General features: G+C 47.9%; 3 protein-coding genes across 3 annotated transcripts in view; 2 read left to right on the top strand and 1 right to left on the bottom strand.

Annotated features, from left to right (window-relative positions):
* Positions 1 to 14,463: 14,463 nt before the first annotated feature.
* Positions 14,464 to 17,307, top strand: TNFAIP8L2 (TNF alpha induced protein 8 like 2). Its single transcript, XM_049616302.1, has 2 exons — positions 14,464 to 14,570; positions 16,228 to 17,307. Exon 2 carries the CDS (start codon positions 16,233 to 16,235, stop codon positions 16,785 to 16,787), a length of 555 nt encoding a protein of 184 aa, XP_049472259.1. The 5' UTR covers positions 14,464 to 14,570; positions 16,228 to 16,232; the 3' UTR covers positions 16,788 to 17,307.
* A 764-nt stretch (positions 17,308 to 18,071) lies between these two features.
* On the bottom strand, positions 18,072 to 24,510 carry LYSMD1 (LysM domain containing 1). The gene is made up of 3 exons (XM_049616301.1): positions 24,075 to 24,510; positions 19,010 to 19,374; positions 18,072 to 18,596 (listed from the first exon to the last, which is right to left on the bottom strand). Exons 1-3 carry the CDS (start codon positions 24,252 to 24,254, stop codon positions 18,458 to 18,460), a joined length of 684 nt encoding a protein of 227 aa, XP_049472258.1. The 5' UTR covers positions 24,255 to 24,510; the 3' UTR covers positions 18,072 to 18,457.
* Positions 24,511 to 25,013: 503 nt separating this feature from the next.
* SCNM1 (sodium channel modifier 1) overlaps positions 25,014 to 26,787 on the top strand; it is a 2,687-nt gene continuing 913 nt past the window's right edge. The window contains exons 1-5 of the mRNA XM_049616300.1: positions 25,014 to 25,208; positions 25,444 to 25,514; positions 25,687 to 25,775; positions 25,875 to 25,972; positions 26,076 to 26,164. Of these exons, the coding sequence (XP_049472257.1) occupies positions 25,014 to 25,208; positions 25,444 to 25,514; positions 25,687 to 25,775; positions 25,875 to 25,972; positions 26,076 to 26,164 (542 nt within the window). The remainder of the gene's footprint in view (positions 25,209 to 25,443; positions 25,515 to 25,686; positions 25,776 to 25,874; positions 25,973 to 26,075; positions 26,165 to 26,787) is intronic.

The raw sequence follows: 26,787 nt of genomic DNA, 5'->3' as shown, positions 1-26,787 counted from the left end.
TCCCACTCATCAGGCACTGCCAACCCCACCCCAGCCGACCCCGGTTGGGCCCCGCAGTGGGAGGTGTACTCCAGCTTCCTGCCCTCCCTCCCCTCAAACTGAAGCGAGGGGCTGAGTGGCTCCTGAAACCAGGTCGGGTGAGAATCCTTCTTTTCTGTGAATAGACAGCTATCCCTCACCAATCCTTAGTTGTTCATCCCACCATGTCCCCTTAAAGAACAGACCCTGGGTTTCCAAGCCCAGCCCATTCCATCTCCCCAAATCCACTCTTGGAGCCAGGACCCAAGTGTACCCCACCCCCAGTCCAGCGTCAATGGTGGGGAGGTTGACGTCAGATTGGGGTCCCAAGAGGGCTGGAGGAGGGGAAGGGGTAGGAACATCTAATGATGACCCCCTCCCCAGGGGCAGAGCAGTCAGCTAACTAACGACCCTCTGGTGCTGAAAGGCCAAGCCTCCCTAACCACCCCACCCCCATCCCCGGATGCTGGTGCTCCCAGGGGAAGAGAAAGGGACCCAGCCTGTCTCCTATCCTCCCCCTCCGGCTCCCCCCCCCCTCCAAGTTGCCCTGGGCAACTGGTATCTTCACCCAGGAAACAACTTTGGCCTCTGGCAAGTGGGGAGAACAGCCAGACCCCTCTTCCTGCTCCCAGACCAGGCCAGTTTCCATCCTCTGCCTTCAGGAGCTGCTGCCCTTTCCTCACCTGGGGTCGTGACTCCTGTGGGGGTTGAGGGGGATAGGAAACCTGTGACCTGATGGAAGAAGGGACAGGACGGAAGAGGCTTAGCTAGACCTCCTTACCACATCCCTTAGAAGTAAATGTGAAAATTTAGGAGAAGTCTACTGAGGCTAGGGAAAGGGACGTGCGGCCCTGGAAAGGTGTGGGTGTGTTGTGGGGTGGGGTGGGGCGGGGTGTTGACAGTGAGCTAGATTACAAAGGTGCGGGCCGCTTCAAACCCAAAGATGTGAGGGCAGGGGCAGGGGCTGGCCCCTAGCTGGAAACTCCTGGAACTGAAGGACCAGTCTTGGGGAAAAGGGTGACAAGGAGAGTTTGTGGGGCATTACGACCACTCCCACATTAAAACCCTCAGAATCCAGCAGCCTTCACGGAGAAAGCGCCCTAGCTGGGGACAATAGAGGCTAATTTGCATCTCATTTACATGCTCTTCATTTCTAGGCAAAATGCTCCGATAGCAAACATCCCCAGCCCCTTCTTTCTTCCCTGAGAGAGCAGGTCCTGCCTCCCTCCTGCCCAGTGTCTCTGCACCCCACCCCCTGCCTTGGACTGGATTAGTCCAGCCTCTGAAAACACTTGGTTGGCCTTTGCATTGGCCCCCTAGACTTGTATGATATGTCTTTTTAAGAAGGCTTCCCACATTGGTTTTTGGAGGAGCAGCATCTGAGCAGTTCCCATCCCACCCGGGGCCTGGGGAAAGGCATCATACCCCCCATCTGAAGCAAATGGGGGAGGCCTGGCCAAACCTTTCTTCCCCTCCTAGGTCTTCTCTTTGCTGGGAGAGAAAACAGCCCTTCTCTCTCCTCCTGGCCCTACAGCCACCTCTGGGGAGTGGCCAGGGTCATAGCCAGAGTCACAACCAGAGTCAAGGCGGGTGGAGGGGGAGGCTGGGGAAGGGATGGAGAAGGGGAGACCGGGCTGGGGACAATAGCAGGAAGCTCTCAGGCTAGTCTCCCGCCCCAGTCCACCTTCCTCTGGGGGAGCAGACAGGAGATAGAGGGGGTGGGGGGCGCGGTGAGGATCCTCGAGAAACAGGCTGAAGGCGCATTCCCTTCTCCAAGACATTTCTCCCACCCTCTGCCCCTGGTTCCGCACCTACTCTCCCTTCCACCCAACCCCCAACGAGGATAATCCAGGTGTTTAGAGCCTGGCATAAGATGGGCCCAGGGCCAGGGGCTCGACGTGTCTCCCCCTCACTGGATCTGGGGCTCCGAGAGGGGCGGGCAGCAGAGTCTGGGCCGGGACCGGGTCCCAGAGCCACGTTAGCGGGAGGAGGGGCTGGAGGGGCCTGCAGGCGCAGACAGAGTGAGGATGAGAGCGGGGGTTGGGGAGCGGAGGCGGGTCTCCCAGGCCAGAGAAACAGGGCCAGAGGCTGGGAACCAAAGAGGGCAGGCCTGCGGCCGGCGCTGAGCGGGGTCCGCGGGCTAAAGGTCCAGTCTCCAGCTAGGCTCTCCTCCTTGGGAGACCCTGGTCTAACAAAGCCCCGGGTCGAGTGGGGTGAAGAAACGAGAAGGGCGAGGGGACTGTTGTTTCTCGGGGGCCCCCTTCCCCGACTCTGCCCCAGCCAACCTCCTGAGAGGTGCTCAGACTCCCGCTTGCACAAGGACAGAGGTGCAACCGTGACACCAAAGTCCGGAACGACGCGTCCCCCTTCCCATCTCTGCAGAGACATCGAGAGGAGGGTCCAGTTCGCCGCGGGTTTCGGAGCCTTAGTTTCCCTGCCCGGGAGTCAAGGCACCAGGGTTTCCACCCTCTGCACGGTGCGCGCCTCAGATAATCCCCTTTCGCGCTCCCCAATCCAGGGGACGCGACTCAGAGAAGCCTGGTGGAAAGAGGCGCCCAGACGCTGCGCCCAACAGTGCACTGGCGGGGCTCGGCCACGGTCCCCTCCTCCCTCCAAGCACCCCAACTCCGCTGACCCTCTCCACCAGCCAGGCACACAGCGCGCTGGCACCCTCCCGGTTCCCTCTCGCACTTCGGAACGTTGTCCCCAGCTGCGGCGTCCCCCGTCCTCCTGGCCTCCCCTGCAGCCCCATCTCCCCAAGCTCCGGGGTACTTGCTCCGAGATCCGGGTCAGCGGGACCGAGATCGCAGCGGGCGGGCAGCAGCCCCGCACCACGCCGAGTTCGCAATCCGTGATTGGGGCTCTGGCGAGATGTGATGAGCGTCCGAATGGGATGGAGCCCGGATCTGAGCTCCCGGCCCCTGTCGGGTCCGGCAAGCCGCGGGTCCCAGTCGCAGCCCCCACTCCCGCCGCGGCTCCGTGCAGGAAAACAATGCGACCGCCCGGGGCTCTGGGCCGGGCCCCAGCCGCCCCGCCCGCCTCCCGGCCGGCTCCGCCTCCCGCCCGCCTCTGGGTCGCCGCAACCAATCTGGCTCTCGGAAGCTGGCTGGACACCGCCTTCTCGACACCTCTTCACCAATAGTCCTCCTTGGGGGCGGGGCGTAAGGAGCACCGCCCACCGAGAGGGCCAGGTCGGGAGGCTGAGCCAGAGACCAAAGCCAGGCGCGAGATGGAGAAACCAGTGGACCATCGCCGAGACTCGTACAGAGGAGGGGGTCTCACGGAGAGGTCCTGGGAGAAATCTTACAAGAGAGGAAGGAAGCGAAGCTGGAAGGAGAGACCGACGGGAAACCCGGAGACTCGGCTGGGCTGGACTGTCAGAGCCGCGCGACTCAACCTCCCTCCTTTCTCCCCAATGGCTTTGGCTACCCGGCTTCCACTTCGGGGGGGCTCTCCGCTCTGCCCCCAACCCTCTGTCCCTCCTCTCTACTGTTTTTACCTCGACCTCCTTGTTTCTTCCCACGTGCCTTCTCTGGTTCATCATGACCCCAATAAGGGAGGCCTAGCATGCGCTTGAGGGCTTGAGGCCTGGGAAAGGAAAGGAAGGTGTCACCAGGAGGTTTTCCTTGTCCCCATCATCTCCTCCCCTCTCACCCCTACTGTCAGAGCAGGATGGGCTTAGGCCACTAGGCCAGGAACTACGGAGCCAGGAAGCCAGGGTGGCTGGCAGGCTGTTAGGTTGATGGAAGAGGACAGGTGAGTGAGGCTCAAGCCAAAAGAGAGACGTGGAGATTGGGACAAACTGACTCAGAGAATCACACAGAAAGAGGAGCAACATGGAGACTCCAAAAAGGGAAAGTGACCAGTGTCCCAGCCCCACGTATAGCTTTACTGGCCCCAGACACAGGATTAGTGTTCCATCTTTCTTCAGAGGGCCCTGGACATTCCTTCGAATAGCAAAACTGCTTCTTCTCCAACCCCATCCTCCATAAAGACTCTTTGATTCTGGGAAGGTCAGTGGGGAGGGAGAATGAGACTACTTCAGACAGCACTGCTTGGCTCCCACCTTGGTATCGCCTGCTAAGATTCTTCCCTGCGTGGGGGCTGGGACAAAAGACGTTCTCAAAATTCCCAGGATAGTGGGTGGCCTGGGAGACATTGGCATTCTTGGACAGTTTTATCTGAGTGGACACCTCCTGCCCCCTACTCCCACATACTAATCTCTGGACAAGAGGAAAGGAGGCACAAGGGTTTGCTGGTCTTTACTGAACTCCGATCAGGCTCACTGACTGGGCTAAGCCTCACAGTGAGTAAGCAAGAGATGTATCTCCCCAGCTTCTAGCAAAGGACTTAGGGACTCAAATACATGCTCATTAAATAGGTTAGTGAATGGAGACTGAGGTGTAATTTATTTAAAGTTTTAGGACCCAATTAAAATCTCAGTTCCATCTATAAAGTATTAAGCACTTATTTCATATCCAATTCGCTGTGGGATGCAGTCCCAGTCTTTAAAGAAATGGCCATTTACCATCCTACCAGAGAAGACCTAGCAGGGAGTGCCTCGCGATCCCCAGCCCATGTCACCCACAACTCCAGCCAGCCAGCAAAAGTCACCAGGCACATAGGGTCTACACAAGTGATGACCCATACCTAAGACCATTCCTTCAAGTTTAGGAGAAGTAGCTGTTCCACTAATTCATAGAAACAAACACAGAAAGTCAAGCAAAATGAGGAGACAGAGGAATATGCTCTAATTGAAAGAATAAGATAAAACCTCAGAAAAAGAACTAAATGGAGATGATCAATATTCCTGTTAGAGTTTAAAGTAATGATCGACAAGAACACTAATCAAAGGGATACACAGACCCCTATGTTTATAGCAGCATTACTTACCATAGTCAAGATATGGAAGCAGCCCAAGTGTCCATCAATTGATAAATGGATAAAGAAGATGTGGTGTATATATATATATATATATATGAATATTATATATATTATTTATATATATATATATAAAATGGAATATTATTCAGCCATAAAAAGAATGGAATTTTGCTATTTGCAATGACATCGATTGATCTAGAGAGTATAATGCTAAGAGAAATAAGTCTGAGAAAGACAAATACCATATGGTTTCACTCATATATGGAATTTAAGAAACAAAACAAGCAAAGGAAAAAATAGAAGGAGATATCAAGAAGCAGACTCTTAATTATAGAGAACAAAATGGTGGTTACCAGAGAGGAGGTTGGGGTGGGGGGGAAGAGGGGATGGGGATTAAGGAAGGCACTAGTTGGGGCATCTGGGTGGCTCAGTTAAGCGTCTGACTTCGGCTCAGGTCATGATCTCACGGTTCATAAGTTCAAGCCCTACATCAGGCTCTGTGCTGACAGCGCAGAGCCTGGAGCCTGCTTCAGATTCTGTGTCTCCCTCTCTCTCTGCCCCTTCCCCACTCACACTCTGTCTCTCTCTCTCAAAAGTAAACATTAAAAAAAATTTTTTTAAAAGGAAGGCACTAGTTGTGATGAGCACCAAGTAATGTATGGAAATGTTGAATCACTATATTGTACACCTGAAATTAATATTATACTGCATGTTAACTAACTGGAATTAAAAACTTTTAAAAAATAAAGCAATGGTTATAAAGATGCTCACTAGACTGGAGAGAAAAAAATGGAGGAACTCAAAGAGAACTTCAACAAAGAGAAAATACACAAAATAATAAATTAGAGTTGAAAAATACAATAACTGAAATTAAATACACACTAAAGGGAATCGACAGTAGATTAATGGATGCGGAAGAAGATCAGTGATCTGAAGGGTAGGATAATGGGAAGCACCCAAGCTGAACAGCAAAAAGGAAAGAATTTTTATTTTTTTTATTTTTTATTTTATTTTTTAACGTTTATTTATTTTTGAGACAGGGAGAGACAGAGCATGAACAGGGGAGGGTCAGAGAGAGGGAGACACAGAATATGAAGCAGGCTCCAGGCTCTGAACTGTCAGCACAGAGCCCGACGCGGGGCTTGAACTCACGGACCGTGAGATCATGACCTGAGCCGAAGTCGGCCACCCAACCGACTGAGCCACCCAGGCGCCCCAGGAAAGAATTTTTAAAATGAGGTAGGTTAAGGGATCTGTTGGATGACATCAAGAGAATAAACATTTGCATTATAGGGGGTCTCAGAAGGAGAGGAGAGACAGAAAGGGGCAGAAAATTTATTTGAATAAATAATAGCTGAAAACTTCCTTAATCTAGGGAAGGAAATAGACATCCAGGTTTAGGAAGCAAAAAGAGTCCAAAATAAGATGAACCTTCGGAGATCCACACTAGACACATAATAATTAAAATGTCAAAGAGGGGCGCCTGGGTGGCTCAGTTAGGCGTCCGACTTAAGCTCAGGTCATGATCTCCTGGTCTGTGGGTTCGAGCCCCATGTCAGGCTCTGTGCTGACAGCTCAGAGCCTGGAGCCTGCTTCGGATTCTGTGTCTCCCTCTCTCTGACCCTCCCCCGTTCATGCTCTGTCTCTGTCTCAAAAATAAACATATAAAATAAAATAAAATAAAATAAAATAAAATAAAATAAAATGTCAAAGATTATGGGGGGCCTGGGTGGCTCAGTCGGTTGAGCATCCAACTTTAGCTCAAGTTATGATCTCACAGTTCGTAAGTCTGAGCCCCGCATCAGGCTCTGTGCTGACAGCTCAGAGCCTGGAGCCTGCTTCAGATTCTGTGTCTCCCTCTCTCTCTGCCCCTTCCCTGCTCATGCTGTCTTTCTCTCTCAAAAACAAACATTAAAAAAATAAATAAAATAAAATGTCAAAGTTTAAACATAAAGAAAGAATTTTAAAAGCAGAAAGAGAAAAGCAAAGTTATATACAAGGGGAAACCCCTATCAGCTGATTTTTTTTCAGTGGAAATTTTGCAGGCCAGAAGGGAGTGGCATGATATATTCAAAGTGCTGAAAGGAAAAAAACCTACAACCAAGAATACCCTACCTGGCAAAGGTGATCATTTAGAATTAGAGAAATAGGGGCGCCTGGGTGGCTCAGTTGGTTAAGCATCTGACTTCAGCTCAGGTCATGATCTCACAGTTCATGAGTTCAAGCCCCGTGTCAGGCTCTGTGCTGAAAGCTTGGAGCCTGGAGCCTCCTTGGGACTCTGTCTCCCTCTCTGCCCCTCCCCGGCTCATACTCTGTCTCTGTGTCTCTCTCTCAAAAATAAATAAAACATTACACAAATGTTTTTTTACATAGAAACAGAGAAATCATTTCCCAGACAAAAGACATGTGTGTGTGTGTGTGTGTGTATATATATATATATATGCACATACATACATATATACATATAGTGAGGAGGAGGGACTAAAAAAGTTCTTTTTATTCTTTTATTTTAGAGAAAGAGAGAGAGAGCTTGAGTGAGGGGAAAGGGGCAGAGGGAGAGGGAAAGAGAAAGAGAGAGAGAGAGAGAGAGAGAGAGAGAGAATCTTAAGCAGGCTCCACAATCAACACAAGGCCCAATGTGGGGCTCAATCTCACCACCCAGGGATCACAACCCGAGCCAAAATCAAGAGTCAGACGCTCAACCAACCAAGCCACCCAGGTGCCCCAAGAGAAGTTCTTTTTAGAATGTGTTTAAACTTAAATGACCGTCAATATAGAATGCTATATATTTAGGATGTGATATAGAAGCCATGATATATCATGGTAATCACAAACCCAAAACCTGTAATAGATACACAAAAAAATGAAGAGAAAGAAAACCAAACAACGCTACATAAAATTATCAATCACCAAAAAAAAAAAAAAAAAAAAAAGCAAGAGGAGAAAGACAAATACTATATGATTTCACTTGCATGTAGAATCTAAAAACCAAACAAACAACAAGCAGAAACAGACCCATAAACACAGAGAACAAACTGATAGTTGCCAGAGGCAGAAGCGCTGGGGAATGGGCAAAATAGATGAAAAGGAGTGGGAGATACAAGCTTCCAGTTATGGAAAGAACAAGTCATGGGGACGAAAGAGATAGCATAGGGAATATAGTCAATGGCATTGTATTAGCATTGTATGGTGACAGACACTTGTGTAAGCATAGCATAACCTACAAATTTGTTGAATCACTATGTTGAACATATGAAACTAATGTAACATTGTGTGTTAACTATACTTCAATAAAAAGAAAGAGGGGCCACTGGGTGGCTCAGTTGGTTAAGCGTTTGACTCTTGATTTTGGCTCAGGTCAAGATCTCATGGTTTGTGAGCTGGAACCCCATGTCAGACTCCACATTGTCCGCAGGGAGCCTGCTTGGGATTCTCTTTCCCCCTCTCTCTCTGCACCTACCCTGCTCACATATGTGTGCTCTTTCTCTTTCAAAGTAAATAAATAAACATTTAAAAAAAGTTTAAGGGACGCGAGGGTGGCTCAGTCTGTTAAGTGTCCAACTTCTGCTTGGGTCACCATCTCACAGCTCATGAGTTCAAGCCCCACATCAGGTTCTGTGCTGACAGCTCAGAGCCTGGAGCCTGCTTCGGATTCTGTGTCTCCCTCTCTCTCTGCCCCTCCCCCAATCACACCATCTCTTTCAAAAATAAATAAACATTAAAAAAACAATAACTTAAAAAAGAAAGAAAGGGAAAGAAAATACAAAGAAAATGTCAATTGGGGTGCCTGGCTGGCTCAGTCAGTGGAGCATGCAACTCTTGACCTCAGGGTTGCGAGTTTGAGCCCCACGTTGGGTGTAGAGATTACTTAAAAATAAAATATTTGAAAAAGAAAAAAAAAGAAAATAGCCATCTATTGAGGTTAAAATAAAACTTACATGCACTAAATGATTAAAATGCAATACCCATTCGAGAGAAAGAAAAAGAAAAAAGAGCTACATTAAATATAATTCTGAAATGAAAGACACACAATAAATGTTCTTCATGATGACTGCAGGGAAAGCCATTGGATATATTTTATCATGGAAGATGGAGAACTTTAGTGGGAGTCAGTTTGGTGCAAACGAAAGAAGAAAATGTTCCCAAGAGCAACATAGCTTAAGCAAGTTTGTACTTGGTAAGCCTGGAGCCTGAAGCATAGATAGCAAAACGCTGGGCAGGAGTGATGTAAGAAAGATACTAGTAACAATCAGAGTAAAGGGGAAGAGGGAGACAAATTATGGAAGGCTTGGAATGCTAAAGTGAGTAGGTTAAAATAATCTGACAGGAATAGGATGTCATTTCAAGTTCTCAAATAAGGGTGTTCCTTATCAAAATGCTTTTATTTTAGCAAGGAGACAAGGAGACCTCCCAGCAAGAAAATAGGGGGTTCAAGGTTGAGGGGAGAGAGGCATTCAGGTAAGGATGGTGACACTGGGTATAGAAAGAAATGGATGAACCAGAGAGCTACATCAAAGGACAAATCCAAATGACTCTGTTCCTGCTTCTCGGGGTCTTACAGAGAAAATCCCACAGTCCCACAGATCAGAGCCTCTAATAAATTCAGGATCTCCAACTTTGGAAAATCACCCTCTCCCAATCCTTACAAGTAGCTATTTCAAACTTCCACCTCACTCCTCAAGTTTCTTTCATCACTACTTCTTCCTTTATCTCAGCAGCTGCCACATCTGTCTTCAGAGAAAATAGTAGTGATGTGAGAATTCCACCAATTTCTTGGGCCCTCTCCAGATGCCCTTAGGGACATCCTCACATCTTGGTCATGCCAGTAGATGAGGCATCTGTATCTCCTGTCCAAGGTCCACCTTCCCACCTTCCTGTAAGTTCCATGTACCCAGGGCCTAGCTATGGCCATCTTGCCTGTCACTGTACACTTTGTATTTTGCACACTACCTGGCATATAGCAGGTGTTAACTATTAACACGTTGGTTGAATAAATCTGTCTTCTTTATCTCCTACTTACAAGCTTTATTCCCTGGGTCTTCAAATCCTTTCTCCTTCCTCTATTTTTAACCTTGCCTTTTTTTACTGACATTTTCCCCTTAGCATCTACACATGCTCAAGTATCTCACATGATCAAAAAAAAAAAAAATTCTCAACTTTCCCCTGATCCTTGTCTGTATTTAGCCATCTCTCCATTTCTTTCTTCCCTTCACAGCTAAACTTCTAGAGTCAACTAGAATTGCTGTATGCATTTCCCTCTACTCGTTCACTTCTCAATCATCTTATTATTCTTTTTTTGCCCCCATCAACCCACTGAGATTGTTCTCATCAAGGCCACTAATGACTCTTTGTCACATTCAATGAACAGTTCTTCAGACTTTATCCTTTTGCCCTCATTATGACATTTGGCCCTACTGGCCCCTCCTTCCTTGAAACGCTCTCCTCTTTTGGCTCCTGGGTCCTTCTTTCTCTTGATAGAGACTAGGGGTTTAATAAAAATAGGTAGTCTTAAATGAATGAGTGACTTAACTTCTATTACCATGGCCTCTCTCTCTCTCAGCCTTGTCTGATCTTTCCTTATGTGCTGGTGTTCCCTAGGGTCACGTCCGTACCCATCTCTTCTTGCTTTACACATTCTCATTGGTCAAGATAACCCACACCAAACATTACAATAATGACTAATGTGCTGTTCCCCATAAAACCTAGCTATTCAACCTCGGTCTTTCTCCAGAGCTCACTTTTACAATTGTTTATTGGATACTTCCATATGGGCTTGCCATAGGTTTTTACGACTTAGTGTAAAGACAGGAAGCTTGTCTTTTATCTTTGTATCCCCAGCACTTAGTAATAATGCCCAGAGTTTGGTTAATGGAGGAAGATATAAACGCATCAAAGATGTGAACTGTTTCCAGCTACGTCAGGCTGAAGTCTTGGTTGACTGCTTCAAATCGCACTGCATTTTCTTTTCCTGAAATGATACGAGTACTGATTTTAACCATGGTGCAACCTCAGTGAAACAGAAACATAGGAATGTTCCCTTCTGCCTATTTTCCCAGATAACTGAAGTTTATCCAATTACGTGCAAAACATTTTCATTCTAACTGTTTCAAATAGGGCTTATTCAAAAAGGGATTATTAATCTCCTGTGGATTATACAGTGGAAAGAGCATGACTGGGTCGTTAAGACCTCAACTGAGCTATTGAAGTATGGCTTTGGATAAATCACTTCTAAGGCTGAGTCTGTCATCTGTTTGAGCGGCTACTTTCCCTGCTTGCCTACCTCACAGGATCAAGTGAGATAATGCAGGGGAAATGTTTGGTAAATCCAAAAGTGTTTCACACATTTAAGATGCCACCATTTAACCAATTTTTTGCTTACTCAGAGGAAGCACTGTGAACTTAATTGTACAGGAAACCAGTGAGGATGCCGAAGGATAGAATATGCATGGTTAATACTGTTGGCTCCTCTTCTGTATGGCCATGAATGCTAGGTTTCATTTTTTTGTTTTCCTAGTCTCCTCTTTCGATCTCTGTGAATTCTCATTGTTATCTGTGTTCTTGCTTCTAAAACCTCCTCTTTCCTCTTTTAATTTGCTGCTAATTATATGCTGTGGGTTTGGAGATTACTAAAAATGGGTATAGATTAAGAGAAAATCAAAGAGGGGCACCTGGGTGGCTCAGTCGGTTAAGCAACTGACCAGCTCAGGTCATGATCTCGCAGTTTGTGAGTTCGAGCCCCACGTTGGGCTCTGTGCTGACAGCTCGGAGCCTGGAGCCTGCTTCAGATTCTGTGTCTCCCTCTCTCTCTGCGCCTCCTCCACTCACACTCTGTCTCTCTTTCCTTCAAAAATAAATACACATTAAAAAATTAAATAAATAAAAGAGAAAATCAAAGAAAGACTTGTTTATGAGTGAATTAAATGAACAATATTCCATGGGACTGTTGTGTTGCTACTGTTTCCCCCTTATCTCCTGCTTCTTGGGTGGGTTTTGAATTTATTCTTTCAGCCAATATTGATTGAGCAGGGTGTGTGAGGCACTCGGCAGGCACTAAGGCATCATCCCTGCCCTCATGGAGTTTACAGTCTAGTGGGGATGCAGTTAAAAACCCACAAATTACAGTGAAGAGGGTAATTATAATAGGGGAGGTATACGGTTCGATAGCACTATGTATCAGAAGGGTCTAACCTGGTTTAGGGACTTGTGATGGCTCCACAGATTTGACTTTCCAGCTGAGACCCGAAGCTGAGTAGAATTAAGTAGGCAGGGAAGAGGTGTGTGTGTGTGTGTGTGTGTGTGTGTGTGTGTGAAGAGTTCTAGGAAGAGACACAAGAAGGGGCAAAGTCTAGAACACAGAATGAGGTGGAAGGAGGGAAACAGCAACCACGCATGGTGAGTACTGGAGGAATTGAGACAATTACAACACAGCTGGAGCCCAGGACAAGGGACAGATAGAGCTGAGCACAAGGAGCAGACAAGAGGAGAAGCTGGAGAGGTTAGTGGGTAAGGAATTGGCAGAGAATTCTGGACTCAGAAAGTATTACTGTATTTGCAGCTTCTTGTATTCACACTTCCCTTATTTTCCAATTAGATTGCACATTTTTAAATGTTTATTTCTTTTTGACAGAGAGAGAGAGCACGCCAGCAAGGGAGGGGCAGGGAGGGGCAGACAGCACAGAGCCTGACGTGGCACTGGATCCCAGGAACCGTGAGATCATGCCCTGAGCTGATATCAAGAGATGGGCACTCAACCAACTGAGCCACCCAGGCACCCCAGATGGCACATTCCTTTTAAAAAGGACTCTCGGGGAGCCTGGATGGCTCAGTCGGTTGAACGTCTGACTTTGGCTCAGGTTGAAGCCCTGGGTTCAAGCCCTGCATCAGGTTCTGTGCTGACAGCTCAGAGCCCGGAGCCTGCTTGGGATTCTGTGCCTCTCTCTCTCTCTCTGCCCCTCCCCCGCTCATGCTCTGTCTGTCTCTCTCTCTCTCTCAAAAATAAACATTAACAAATAATAAAAAATAAAAAGGACTCTCACTGTCCCTGTGATTTTGGTAGTACCACCTATGACTGTCCCCAGAATGTATGATCAGTGAATTGATCAGAGCATACGGGAGCTCTGGCCCCTGCCATGTTCATTATGAGGTAGAATTTACTGCCTCATCATCTTGTGAGGAAATGAGCCGGAAAGTCTTGGGAATCACCTAAGGCCCTCAATCTGCCATTGACTAGCTTTCGAATTTGGGGGCAGGTTATTTCACCTCTTGAAGCCTCTCAACCGTGGAGTCCGTGTCATGTGGATGGCTTCTATTCCAGAACCTCAATTTACTCTTCAACTTTTGCAAGCCAACCCACTTTCCAACCCTTCCCCTTCTGCTAGAACTTCTTGTAAAATCGCCAAAGCCCAAGGTCTCTCATCAGGCCTCATCCTGTGCAAGCTATATGGCGATCCAGCAGGCCCTCCCTCCGCTAAAAACTTATTGGAGCCTCTAACCCATTCCCACTGAGCTAATGATGTCTTTCTCCTGATTCAAAATGCTGAATGTCTCCCCACTGCCCACAGAAGTGTGAGCCCTTGAGCAAATCTGTTAAAGCCTACCATGATCTGCCTTTTCCTTCTTTCCTTCTCTCTCAAGCAACCTGGGTCACAAACAGAATAAATCACTGCTTCCTGAGTATGCTCTACATTACCTTTAATTGTTGGATGGCTTATGCTTTTCCCCATCATCTGGGAAGCACTTCACCATCTCTGCCTCGTAAATAGTTGAATCCATTCTCCTCTTTCTGCCTTGTCAGCCCTCCTCTCAGAAATAATCTAAACATCTCTTTACTCTCATTATTCTTCCAATTTCTACTAAAGCTAATGACGTCATTTGACTTGCATTATAGTTATACTTGCTTAAGTTTATCTCCCTGTCCAGGCTGTCAGATTCTTGATGGTAAACATTTTGGCCTCATTCAGAAACTCTTACCTTCGTCCCTATAGCAGCTACAAAGCACCGTAAGTAGCTGCGTTTCCTCTAGTGGTTCAGTGCTGTGCTGACACCTGCTGGTCACATCTGGCTTGGTCGCCCTGGCCCCAGCACCTTCCTCTCTAGGGTTAAGGGCAGAGACAGTCCATGCCACCCCTTACCCAGGCAGGCACTGGAGGCCTCTATGCTCGTGATACCGCTGCCCCAAGCACCACCCTCCCCTGGAGACTCCAGGGACACGCTCACACCTGCTGGTCTCTGGTCTGCCTCTGGCATCTCCAGCCTAAGCTCAATTCAATCTTCAAAACCTTCCCCACTGACCCCTACTCCAGCAATTTGTACTTCATATCCTTCCCAGTACCACAGAAATCGAAGATCTCAAGGAACTGGGCATCGAGGAAAGAAAGAAGCAAACCATTTGAGAGCAGGGGATGTGCAATCCCTCCTCATGACCTCAAATCAAGGCTATTTCCTCCAGAGTGCTTGGTATTCCTTTTAACCTTTGTTGTATTTCTGGGAGGCTCTTGGGCCACAGACCTTCTTAGAGACAGTGTGATGAACCGGAGGTTGAGCACCGAGTTAGTAGGCGGGGCTTCAGGGGTGGGGCCAAGCCAAAGAGCCTCTCACTTAGGAGCTTCTCCATTCTATCAGCTCTCCCGGGACACCCAAGGCAAGACTGGCACCAGTGCACGCAGCAGGTGAGGGGCCAGCAATGACAGGAGGGTAGTCTTTAGGGGTGGTGGTGGCAGAAAGGTCCCAGCCCTGCCAGCCTGAGCCTTCCATATTGTGAGACTCTCACTTGACAGAATTCTTGGGTCCTCAGCAGAAAGGTGCAACTCAGTTTTCCCTGGGGCAAGGATGCCTCAGAAAGAAAGACGGGGTTTGGGACAGTGTAGAGGCAGGGCCGAGGCATGGGGGTGATGTGGGTGTGCAACAGAGTATGGAGACATGTAAGGACATCCTAGGAGACATGGGGGTAGACATAAGGGCCAGAGGGGGAGCTGGAGCAGAGGGTCGCAGGGCAGGACCCAGACAAGAGAAAAAGGGAGACTGAAACAGGGAGGGAGAGGACAGTGGAGCAAATGGGAGATAACAACGGGTGCGATGAAGAGCTGGGGAACAGGAAGGCCAAGGAGGAAGGCAGGCTCGCATGGAGCAATCTCCTCTTCCGGCTGTGGAGCCCAGGCCAGAAAACCCCAGGCAGGCCCAGGAGCAAAGCAGCTTTTCGGGCTCCCATTGAACCGGTACAGCTGGGGAAGAAACCCCTGCCCCAGTCAATAGCACCCATCTGCCCTGAGTCTTCAGGCTCCCATTTGGGTTTGGGGGAGAGGGCGAGGCTGCTCCTCACTGCGGTCACAGCCACATCCTGCAGCGCAGGGTAGGGGGAAGTAAGAAGCAAAACAACCAGAACCACGGGCGAAGACCACGGGGAGAGAACCCTGGATATATGCCAGTGATGTGCCACCAGGAGGGTCCTGGGGTCAGTCCTAGCAGAAGACTGCAGGCCTCCAGGACCACCAGCCCCCTCCCGCCCTGGGGTGCTTGTTTCTCATGCTCACATGTGCATGGACCTCACTGAGAACATTCCAGGGAAGGAGGTTTCTTCGGATTATTTAGTTCAAAGCTCACTATCATTTGCTGTATTTGCTATTTGCTCATTATCATTTGGCCAAGTTGCTTAATTCCTCTTAGCTTCAGTGTTCTCACCGTAAGACGGTGACACCGACCTTACGAAGGGTCAGGAAGACAATTCCCATAAAGTACTTGGCACATAGGTTCTCAATAAACGTTAGTTGTTATTTTTATTAGGACTCCTGAGATCCCCCACCCCCACCCCATTTCTTTACAGACAGTAGAGCACAGGAGCTGACATGGGCTTTTGGGGCCAGAAAAATGGTGGCATTTGACGTTGGGTAAATTCTTTAAAGCGAGCTTCAGTTTGCTCAGCTGTAAAACAGAGAGTCATAGCCACACCTCATAGACACATGGCACACAGTCAGCGTCCACAAGGGCAGAATGATCAGCCAGGTAAGCCAGATCTTCTCCACTGTAGGGCAGCAATGGCCTACTTCCCCTTGAGACTTCACGTGTGAGGCCGAGCCCCTGTGAGCCTTCACTCCTCCAGCCAAAGCTATTACTGCTCCTCTGGGTTTAGAAATCAAAATTTCTTACAGTACCACGTGAAAAGAAATAGGCACAGGCCTAGAGAACCGAGCGGGCCCAGGGGAAACAGATGAAATGATGACAATGGGCGAGAAACCAGAGAAAGGGGGAAAAGCCACGTCTCTCTTTCTAAGGATGCCTGTGGCTGTCTTCTGGCGACTAACCACATGCCCCCACCGCCCCCTTCCCCAGGCACTATGGAGTCCTTCAGCTCAAAGAGTCTGGCACTACAGGCGGAGAAGAAGCTACTGAGTAAGATGGCAGGTCGGTCCGTGGCTCATCTGTTCATCGACGAGACCAGCAGCGCGGTGCTAGATGAGCTCTACCGTGTTTCCAAAGAGTACACGCACAGCCGGCCCCAGGCCCAGCGGGTGATCAAGGACCTGATCAAGGTGGCGGTCAAGGTGGCCGTGCTGCACCGCAGCGGTTGCTTTGGCCCCGGTGAGCTGGCCCTGGCCGCCCGCTTCCGCCAAAAGCTGCGGCAGGGCGCCATGACGGCACTCAGCTTTGGCGAGGTGGACTTCACCTTTGAGGCTGCGGTGCTGGCTGGCCTGCTGACCGAGTGCCGGGATGTGCTGCTGGAGCTGGTGGAGCACCACCTCACACCCAAGTCACACGGCCGCATCCGCCACGTGTTCGATCACTTCTCTGACGCGGGCCTGCTCACCGCCCTCTACGGGCCCGACTTCACTCAGCACCTGGGCAAGATCTGTGATGGGCTCAGGAAGATGCTGGATGAGGGGAAACTCTGAGGGCCCTGGACCCAGCACATGCCACCTTGGCCAGAGAGCTGACTGAGGAAACAACCCGGAGCGAGCTTTCTAACCCTGCTCATCTGCACTAATGCTTGTCAGTTCTCGGGCTTCAGTCTTTCCCAAGAGTGCTTTGGACTCTGAGACCACCCCACCCCCGAACTGCTGGTGGAGAAGCAGCAAAGCTGAGGGTTGAGGCCTCTCTCCCACTCCAGCCCCAGGACAGGAAACAAAGCTGCCTGAAAAAGACGAAGTGAAACTTGGATCTCTATTTCCCCCATAAGGGACATTTGAAACAGGGAAGCCCCCTCCCCTGTGAACCAGGGTAAGAGGGCATAGCCCATCTAACCCGTCAGGGGACCCTAAAGACAGAAGTGGGAGTGGGGGCCCCTTAGAGCCATCCTAGACCTCCAGCTCCAAGTAGAGCCTGGATGGACACCAGAGGCTCTGTTCCAGAGTGCAGGAAGAAGGGGCTAGGGCAGGGGAGATTCTCACAGGGGAAATAAAACTACTAAAGCATGCACAGGGCTCAGTGTTTAATCTCTCCAGCTTCTTACACCTTATGACCATCACAGAGGTGAGGGAAAGAGAAATACCGCTTATCTAGCCTCTAACCATTTCCAGACAGGAGACAGAGGCATAGTGCCAGTAGTATTGGGGTTCCCTTGCCTACTGCTGCTTAAGAAACTCAAAAAAAAACAAAAAACAAAAAAACAAAAAAACAAAAAACAAAAAACAGTACCACAGATCAGTGCTACAGATTGCAAATAAATACGCAGTGAGGAGCAAGGCATAGATCAACAGTGCTGGTGGGGAGGAAGTGTAACAAAGAAACTCCCGCACCAGCAAGTCTCCCCCAACTGTCCTCCTCCTCAAACTCCAAAGTAATTCCTCTTTCATCCCTTAGCCTCACACAGGCTGAACAGAGGAGCAGGTCAGAAGGGTGAACTGGTGATGTGGAGAGTTCCGGTTCCTACGTTGCTGCTTTTTCTCAGAGCAAGAGTTCTAAACAAATTATAGTGGACTGGTTGGTTAAGACTGAGCCCAAATTCTTTACATTGAGACTGGGGAAAAGCCCCAGCACGGTCCACCATTCTCTGCAGAGGGGCTAGATCACGGATTGCCCCACCCTCAGTGACATGCTTGGCTAAGAAGGTGGGGAAGGTGGGGAGCCAGCAGGCATTGGCTTGCTACTCCTGGGCTCCCTTCACCCCAGAGTTATAGAAATCCCATTTTTCAGTTATAAGAGGGAAACGTACGATACAGCAAATAAATACTACTTCAATATAGCACCAAATAAATTAGGTAACATAGTTGGAGACGGAGAGGAAGGAGGCTGGGGGCTGAGGGAGTCCTCGCCACCCTGTTCTAAGGCCAAGGGAAGGTAAAAGGGACGGGGAAGCCAACAGGGACGTAAAAAGAGCCTTTTGAATCTAAAGGACAGCTCTAGATTCAGACAAAGAACTGAGGAGGGGTCTGTTCCCCACCCTCTACTCTTGCCAATCAAGCTGCCCTGGGCCAAGGAACTCTAGATCAACGAGAAGGCTGGAATGAAGGCAGGAGGGAGGGAGGCAGGCCGGGAAGCTGTGTTCTTGAGCCTCACCTCAGGCTCCTCTCCCCCTCAAGTTGCTACTTCAACATCTTGCTTCTCTCAATCATTTCTGGGGACATCAGAGTTTGAAGATTTCATCCTCCTGGTCCCGAAGTGTCCGGGTCCGAGAGGTCCGGGTCAACGGGACCGGACCTAGGACTGCTCGCTGCTGCATCCGAGGGGAACTCAGGTGAAGGCCTGACTCCTCCCCAGGTACCCTGCAGGTGAGGAAAGGGGGCAAAGTGACAGGTCAGGGGAAGAACCTGAGAAAGGGCTCAGTGAAAAGGTATAGGGGAAGCTGTCCTCCTCTCCTAGTATACACGAGCTGCTTGCTCTCAGATGGAGTCTCGTTACCCTCTCTGTAAATTCTAACCATTAATGCTCCTTCACGGATCATCAGAGCCGTAACAACACTCAACTATTTTACTCCAATGAGAATACAAAACCTTTTCCCGCTGCTCTACCCGTCCCAGCAGCCATTGGCTCTGTCATTGTTTCAGGGCCATGTGGGGGAAAGGCTTTACTTCGCTTCTGCTAACACTATGCTTACTTACTTGTGTGTCTGGTCAGGCAAGGCTGGAAGAATGAAGAAGTCTATGGAGGGGCGTAAAAGGAACCATTCAAGACTCACCCACTTTCCCCCTTTTTCAGCTTCTGGGCAGCAGCCTTCTTTGACAGGCTGATCTGTGAATCAAGCTTCTTAAGGAAATCAGAGGCAGAGAGGTCATGGATGGGAGTGTGGGGTTCCCAGCCAGGTGTGGGAAGGACTTCACCGTTAGAACGTCCTGAACCTGTTTCTCGTTTCTTCCTGTCAGCTGAGTGTGGCTGAACTTCATCCTTACTTGACTGTACTTCTTCCTCTCCCTCTTTCTCTTCCTCAGAATCCAAACCATTGAACAGGTCTCTGGGCTCTGTCAGGATGGGGATGTAGAGGGTTTTCTTCAGGAAGATGGAGTCATTAGTATAAAGGCGGTTTGCACGCTTAATCTGTTCCATCTTTAAAAAAAAGTCACCGCAATTAATGACAGTAGTAATGATCAATCTTATATCTGTACAGCACCTCAGGCCTTTTAAAGTGATTGTACAGAGTCTTATTTGACCATATAACAACCAAGCTAAAATACAGAGGGCTGATATTATTCCTATTTTATTTTTTAGGGTATTTATTTATTTATTTATAATATGAAACTTATTGTCAAATTGGTTTCCATACTATTCCTATTTTATTGATCAGCGGTTTTCATATTTTTTGGTTTTAGGGTCCCTTTACATTTTAAAAAACTACTGAGGAAAAAAAAACCTTTCACTTATGTAGATTATAGCTATCAATACAAGTTCTTATAAAGTAAAAGTGAACAAATTGAAAAATGTGTACTTATTTAAAAATAACCCATTGCATGTTAACATAAATATGCTAATGAAAAATAACTATTTTCCAAAACAACAACAAATGGAGCAAAAAGAGAGGCAGTGCTTTATATTTTTTCAAGTCAGTTTAATGTGTGACTTAACAGAAGACAACAGAAGATTCTCCTATCTGCCTTTACATCCGATGGGCTATAATATTACATGTCATGTAGCTTCTGAAAAATACAGTACACTCGTGAGAATGAGGATGAAAAAGACAAAGTCTTACTATCATTACTATGAAAGTAGTTTTGACCTTGTGGATCCCTGAAGAGTCTCACGCTGGGAACTTCTGTTAAAGATGAAGGAACTGAGGCTCAGACTGGTTGTTACTTGCCTAAGATTAACCAGCAAATTAATGACAAAGGTGTAATTCGAATTCTGGGCCTTTTTACTCCTTCTGGGAATGCTTTTCACACGAATATTAATAATTTTGCTGACCAAATTATTTATTTAGTACCTATTTACCCATCACTGGACATAGTGTCTGGCATGACCATCCACTTGCCGCCCAAGGTAGAAATGAGGGTAGATGCCATCCTCAACTTATACTTTTCATATACTTTTCTTTCGCCACCCATACCCAGCTGGTCAACAAGTTACTGCAAAAAACGTCTCTTCCAGTCTTCCTCTCTCCATTTCTATGCATCTCCCCCTGCTGACATTGGTATTTATTTATTTATTTATTTATTTATTTATTTATTCATTGAGAGAGAGAGAGAGAGCGCGTATGCAAGTGAGAGGAGGAGAGGGGCAGAGGGAAGGAGAGTGAGAATCTTAAGCAGGCTCTACACTGGGCTCCACACTGGACGAGGGGCTCAATCCCATGACCCTAAGATCATGGCCTAAGCTGAAGTCAACAGTTGGGCATTCAACAGACTGAGCCATCCAGGGATCCCTGACATCTATCTTCCTAAAAAGAATTAATCTGATCAACCCACTATCCTGTGTATAAACTTCCTATGGCTCCCCATTGGCTCAGAGATAAAATTCAAATTAGCATTCAAGGATTCTCGATCTACCCCAATATGATGTCTAGCCTCATCTCTCTTCTGCCATCTATACATTTTGCCATCCTGAACTTTTCATGTTTTTCAAACATTTTATGATCTTCCACACTTTTGTGTCTTTATCTGTCTGACACACTTCTCCACTATCCCCTTCTCTGCTGGGAAAACTTCCACTCATCAACTGTCACTCCCTCGGTGTCACCTTCTCCAGGACTCCCAAGGTACACTGTAAACATTGCCATGTAACATCTACCACCCTATTGTACTGTTATTCACATCTTTGCACATTTGTCTTGCCCAAACTCTGTGAGTCCTTTGAGGGCAGGGAGGCTGTCTCTGTATCCCAAGGCACTCCTCAGCATGACACAAATTTGGCATACAGCAGAGGTTCATTAATGCTTTATGAGTAAATAAACTAGATAACAAAATATAGAAATCTCAGATGTAGTATATTAGTAAAAATCATATGCTATAATGTGTTTAAAATAAAATTGGATTAATCTGAACAATAACAAAAGTTAAAATTGGCTTGCAGTTTTGTATTTTTATTTAGCCCAGTGTTTTGATGCTATTAATTTTATTTTGCCTAGATAGTATCCTAGGTCCCTTCTAGCTCCAAGATGCTATGAATTATTCTGTGAATTTTGTTATTTTATTATTTACTAGAAATTCCATATAAGACCACATCATTCCACTTAAAAAATTTTTTTTAATGTTTATTTTTGAGAGAGAGAGACAGTGCAAGCAGGGGAGGGGCAGAGAGAGAGGGAGACCCAGAATCCAAAGCAGACTCCAGGCTCTGAGCTGTCAGCACAGAGCCCGACACGGGGCTCAGACTCACAAGCTGTGAGATCATGACCTGAGTCGAAGTTGGAAGCTTAACCAACTGAGCCACCCAGGCGCCCGAACATCATTCCACTTTTTAACAGAATGTAACCAGGGGCACCTGGGTGGCTCAGTCAGTTGACTATAGGACTTCGGCTCAGGTCATGATCTCACAGCTTGTGAGTCTGAGCCCCGCGACGGGCTCTGTGCTGACAGCTCAGAGCCTGGAGCCTACTTCGGATTCTGTGTCTCCCTCTCTCTCTGCCCTTCCCCCGCTCATGCTCTCTGTCTCTCTCAAAAATTAAAAAAAGAAAAAAAAGAATGTAACTAAAGCCAAACTCCAGAGGAGTCCTAGACTGCTGAGCCACAGTCCACTGAGCTAGAAAGGCCATTAGAATCTAGTTATTTAATTCTTTTTTGAGAGAGAGAGAGAGCGTGTGCAAATGAGCAAGCAGCAGAGAGAGAGAGAAAGAGAGAGGGAGGGAGAAGCGGGGCTCACCTGAAGCAGGGCTCATGTTTTACCTGAAGCGGGGCTTGAGCTCACAAACCATGAGATCATGACCTGAGCCGAAATCAGATACTTAACGACTGAGCCACCCAAGCGCCCCTAAGAATCTAGCTGGTTTAACAGAGCAGTTCAAAGTGATGATTTTAGAATGAGACAACTTGGTCTGAATCTTAGTTCTACTAAGTAGACTTGTAATCTGTAGCAGGTTATCTTCCTAGGCCTTTCTTTCCTTATCTTTAAATATTTGGGGAATAGTTTTAGCCACCTCCTAAAGTCTTATGGAGATAATATATAGAGCTTGGCACACACTTTGTGTTAACACTAAGGTAGTTGGTGTTAGGTAACTACCTAGTGTTAGGTAGGTAATAATCTAGGTAATTATCATTATTTAATATACCTTCTGCATTTTACAAATGGTAAGGAAGCTGAGGGCCCAGACAGGTGAAGTGACTTATGCAGTCACTCAGCTAGTAAGCAGCAGAATGAGGCCAGAACCTAGAACCCTTCACTAGGCTACAGAGCTTTTTTTGTACTCAGGAGGGGACAGGGCTGTAAGAAAACCTCCACATATAACCGATCTACAGTAGCACAGTTTCCTTCTTTTCACAGCTTCGGAGTCTCTCCTTGGATGCAGGAGCTGCTCAGTACTTTCATATCTCCTTCCTTGGTGTGGGCCATGGCCTCTACTTGAAATGTGGCTTTCCTAATCCTCCCAATCTCCACCTGTGGGAATCTTAGCCACGTTTTCATTAGTTCAAAAAAACCATCTATTAGCTTCTATGTGCTAGGGACTATGCCAGACTCTAGAGATATAAAACTGAAAGAAAATAGTTCTGTCCCTTAAGGAAAGCACAGATTATTGGAAAGACAAACACGCAAAAGGTATAAACAACTGGATTATAGGCTTGCAGAGAAGCTAGAGCAAGGAATTTCTAAGTGTTTCACGGCTCCTTAAAACCTGCACTTAATGTCCTCCCCTGCCTCCTTCCAAATAAAAATTAATCTTCTTTTCTGATTTCCTACCCTTTATTAATACTTCTACAAAGTCACCACATTCTGTCACCTGCAATCCATATTTGCGTCCCTGTTCATTTCTCACTAGATTGCAAATTACAGAAGGGCAACAACAACACATTGTATTTATGTTTCTATCTCTTAGGATGGTTAGCACAGCTGTTGAAACATACCAAGCATAGAAATGTTGGCTGAACTCAACAGGGTATGGAAAAAAATTCATCCATTTTAATGCGATGTTTCTTACACCTATCAAAGAGACCCCACGCGTGACCTGAAATGCCTGGTGTAGAGAGTACCTGTTTTGCACCAAGGAGGCCACCTTACTGGAAAGAAGAAGGCAGAGCAGTGATGAGGTATAAAGACCCAGAAGAGAAAGACTTTAAAAACTTAGAACTAGAGGGATTAGAGTACTGGTCTCACAAAAACTCAGAACTAGAAACCAGCCCTCGACTGTTTGCTGTAAATGTTTAATCACTTGCAATTAAAACGTTTATGTGTGGTTAACAGTACAGGCCTTGGAGTCTGACAGACTTGTTTGAATTCCCACTCTAACACTCATTAGTTATTTGACCTTGGTCACATTGGTTAACCAATCTAGGTCTCAGTTTCTTCATCTGTAAACAGGGGACAATACCTGTATGCTCGATAGGACTGTGAGAACCAAATGGGCTAATGTACGTTGAAAGCCTCTAGGATAGAGACCGACATGATAAACAGAAGAAGCTCCTCTCCACTGGAGCAGTGGCACAAGATTTGTCCCAACCAGACAATGCAACATTGAGATGGGAAAACCAAAAGATAAAGGGTGGATCAGACCACAACAGAATTGGGACAATTTCAGGGGAAGCTGCCCAGAAGGGCCATGACATTCTCCTGAGGAATAAATCTCTTCTACATGGTTGCCTGCATCCCAGTCGTGGAAGACTCACCGTCACCCCGTATTTGAGTGCTAGTCCAGCCAGGGTGTCTCCGGGGGCCAGCTGATGCTCCAGGCGTCTTTCCCTCACCGGGGAGCAAGCCGACTGCACCAGGCTTCCGTAAGAACGAGCCCGGCTCCCTTGAAGCAGTCCCGACCCCCCAAGGGAGGCCTGTCTAGAGGGAGAAGTCATCTCCTGACCCTACCGACAGCCGGGGTTGCAACTAAGGGAGGCCCGGCTAAGCGCTCAATAGTGATGGGGCCGGGGTCTAGGAATGGATATCCAGAGGATCCTTTTCCCTTCTGTCTTCTCTCCTAATTCTCCCTACTCCTCCGGTACTACGCACCCCCTCCGCTCTCGCGCCTCCTCCCTCCAAGCCCCTTTCCCACAAATCTGTACCCTGAGTGTTCAGTCCCTACCGGTGTCTATCCTCAGGACCCCGCCGACTTTCGACCCCCGCCCCCCCGCCCCCGCCGCCGCCACAGATCGCTACGCTAACCTCTGACCTTTGAACTCAAGTTACCTTCCTCCACACTCAGCTCAGTTTGCCCCCTAGTCGGACAGCCCCACCTCCTGAATTCCCCCCACCCTGGCTCCGCCCCGTCCTGGGGTTGGTCCACTAGTGTCAGGAATAAACCCGGCCCACCCCCGGTGGGCTGTCGGCCGGAGACTAGGCGCGTGATGAGTGCGAGAGCTCGTAGCACACTTTCCAATCCGAGATCCTCTAAGGCCCGCACAGCACCAAATCCGCCACACTCTCAAAATCAGTCTCCACATTTAGGTTCTTCCCCTGCAGACGCCCCGAATCTGTCAAGATGCGAGGGCTGAGCGGCAAGCTCTTTGAAAAAAAGACTTCATTTCCCAAAATGCCCCGCACGCGCGCGGTCGCCGGGTGGTGTAGGAAGTGCGGGCCCCTCGGCAGGCTGGGGCTGGCTTGCTGTAGCGCTGTGCATGCTGGGAAGCGCTTCCAGGGAAGTAAGGAGGCCAACCGGAAAAGAACCCGAAGGAAAGGAGACGCCCCAATCTTGCTACGGTGGCCTGAAAGGAGAGGCGAAGCAACCCAGGAGAATTGCTCGTTTCTGGGCCTCCGTCGTGATGTCTTTCAAGAGGGAAGGTGATGATTGGAGTCAACTCAATGTGCTGAAAGTAAGCGCTAGAGGAGAGCGCCGGGAGCAGCTTCACTGCCCTGGGAAAGAGCTGTTTTGCTGCTCTGGCAACAAGTCGGGGTGGGGGGGGCGCGGCGCGAGGGAGCGACTAGAGCTGGATAGTGACCCCTTTTTCTCCCTGTGATCTCTGTTCTCATGGTCCTTACTCCCTTTCAATCCTCGTCCTTGTCGTTTCCCGTCCGATCCTTTCTCCTAACTCTCTGATCCCCCTGTAGAAACGAAGAGTCGGAGATCTGCTGGCCAGTTACATCCCAGAGGATGAGGCGCTGATGCTACGGGATGGACGGTGAGGACGAGGAGTGATCAAGCCTGAGGGTTCTGCAGTTAGAGGCTCAATAAAATTTTATCAGGGGGGAGAGCTGGAGTATCTAGGATTAATTGCTAGATCAAGGTGGGACTTACAACCGAGACCACCCCCTCCCCCCACGGGAGCAAATATCTTTTCTCCTCCTGTCCAGCTTTGCTTGTGCCATCTGTCCCCACCGACCTGTCCTGGACACCCTGGCCATGCTGACTGCCCACCGTGCAGGCAAGAAACATCTGTCCAGTAAGTTTGAGGGAAGACAGGGGTTAGAGAAGAAATCCTCCAGATCTCTGCAGATCACTGTTGCTTCTCTGTTTTTAATTCTTTCCCCTGTCTCCTCAGGCCTGCAGCTTTTCTATGGCAAGAAGCAGCCAGGGAAGGGAACAGAGCAGAATCCAAGACAGCAGAATGAATTGAGGAGGTCAGAGACCAAAGCTGAGGTAATCAGGGTGGGGAGAGTGTGTTCCCAGTGGGTCTGCTTGAAGGGTTTTGACTTCTTTCTGGCTCTGAAGACTCTGACTCTGTCTCCCCTCTCTATACCAGGCTCCTCTGTTAACTCAGACCCGACTTACCACCCAAAGTGCTCTGCACAGAGCTCCTCACTATAACAGCTGCTGCCGCCGGAAGTACAGGTCTGTGGGGTAGGAAAGCCAGAGGTTGGAAAGGGCAGAGGAGATAGATGGCTCAAAAATGATTGTATTCCAAATTGTATTCTCAGGAATACTAGTAGTCCAGAGATGTTAACTTGTATTTCAGGAAAAAGAGAATTTTTTTTAGGTTTGGAAAAATGGCACTTTGTAATCCTAATTTGGCTAGTATATATTAAGGGCTCTACAAAGTCTTAAAATTAAAAAACTTCAAAAAATTTAACCTAGCCTTTAAAAAACTCAATTTGATTCCAAAAAACATTTTTTTATTGTTTATTCATCTATGAGAGAGAGGCAGAGTGTTAGCAGGGGAGGGGCAGAGAGAGAGGGAGACACAGAATCCAAAGCAGTCTCCAGGCTCTGAGCTGTCAGCACAGAGCCCGACACGGGGCTCGAATTCACGAACCACAAGATTATGACCTGAGCTGAAGTCGGAGGCTTAACTGACTGAGCTACCCAGGCGCCCCCCCAAAATTCTTTTTCATGCAGAACACTTACTAAAACATCTTAAGGAACACAACATATGTATATACCATATGTATATATATATATATACCATATATATATATACACCATATGTATATATATATATATACCATATATATATA

The sequence above is a fragment of the Panthera uncia genome, assembly GCF_023721935.1.
Source record: "Panthera uncia isolate 11264 chromosome C1 unlocalized genomic scaffold, Puncia_PCG_1.0 HiC_scaffold_4, whole genome shotgun sequence".
Classification (NCBI taxonomy): domain Eukaryota; kingdom Metazoa; phylum Chordata; class Mammalia; order Carnivora; family Felidae; genus Panthera; species Panthera uncia.
This window is presented reverse-complemented; position numbering and strand designations above follow the sequence as displayed.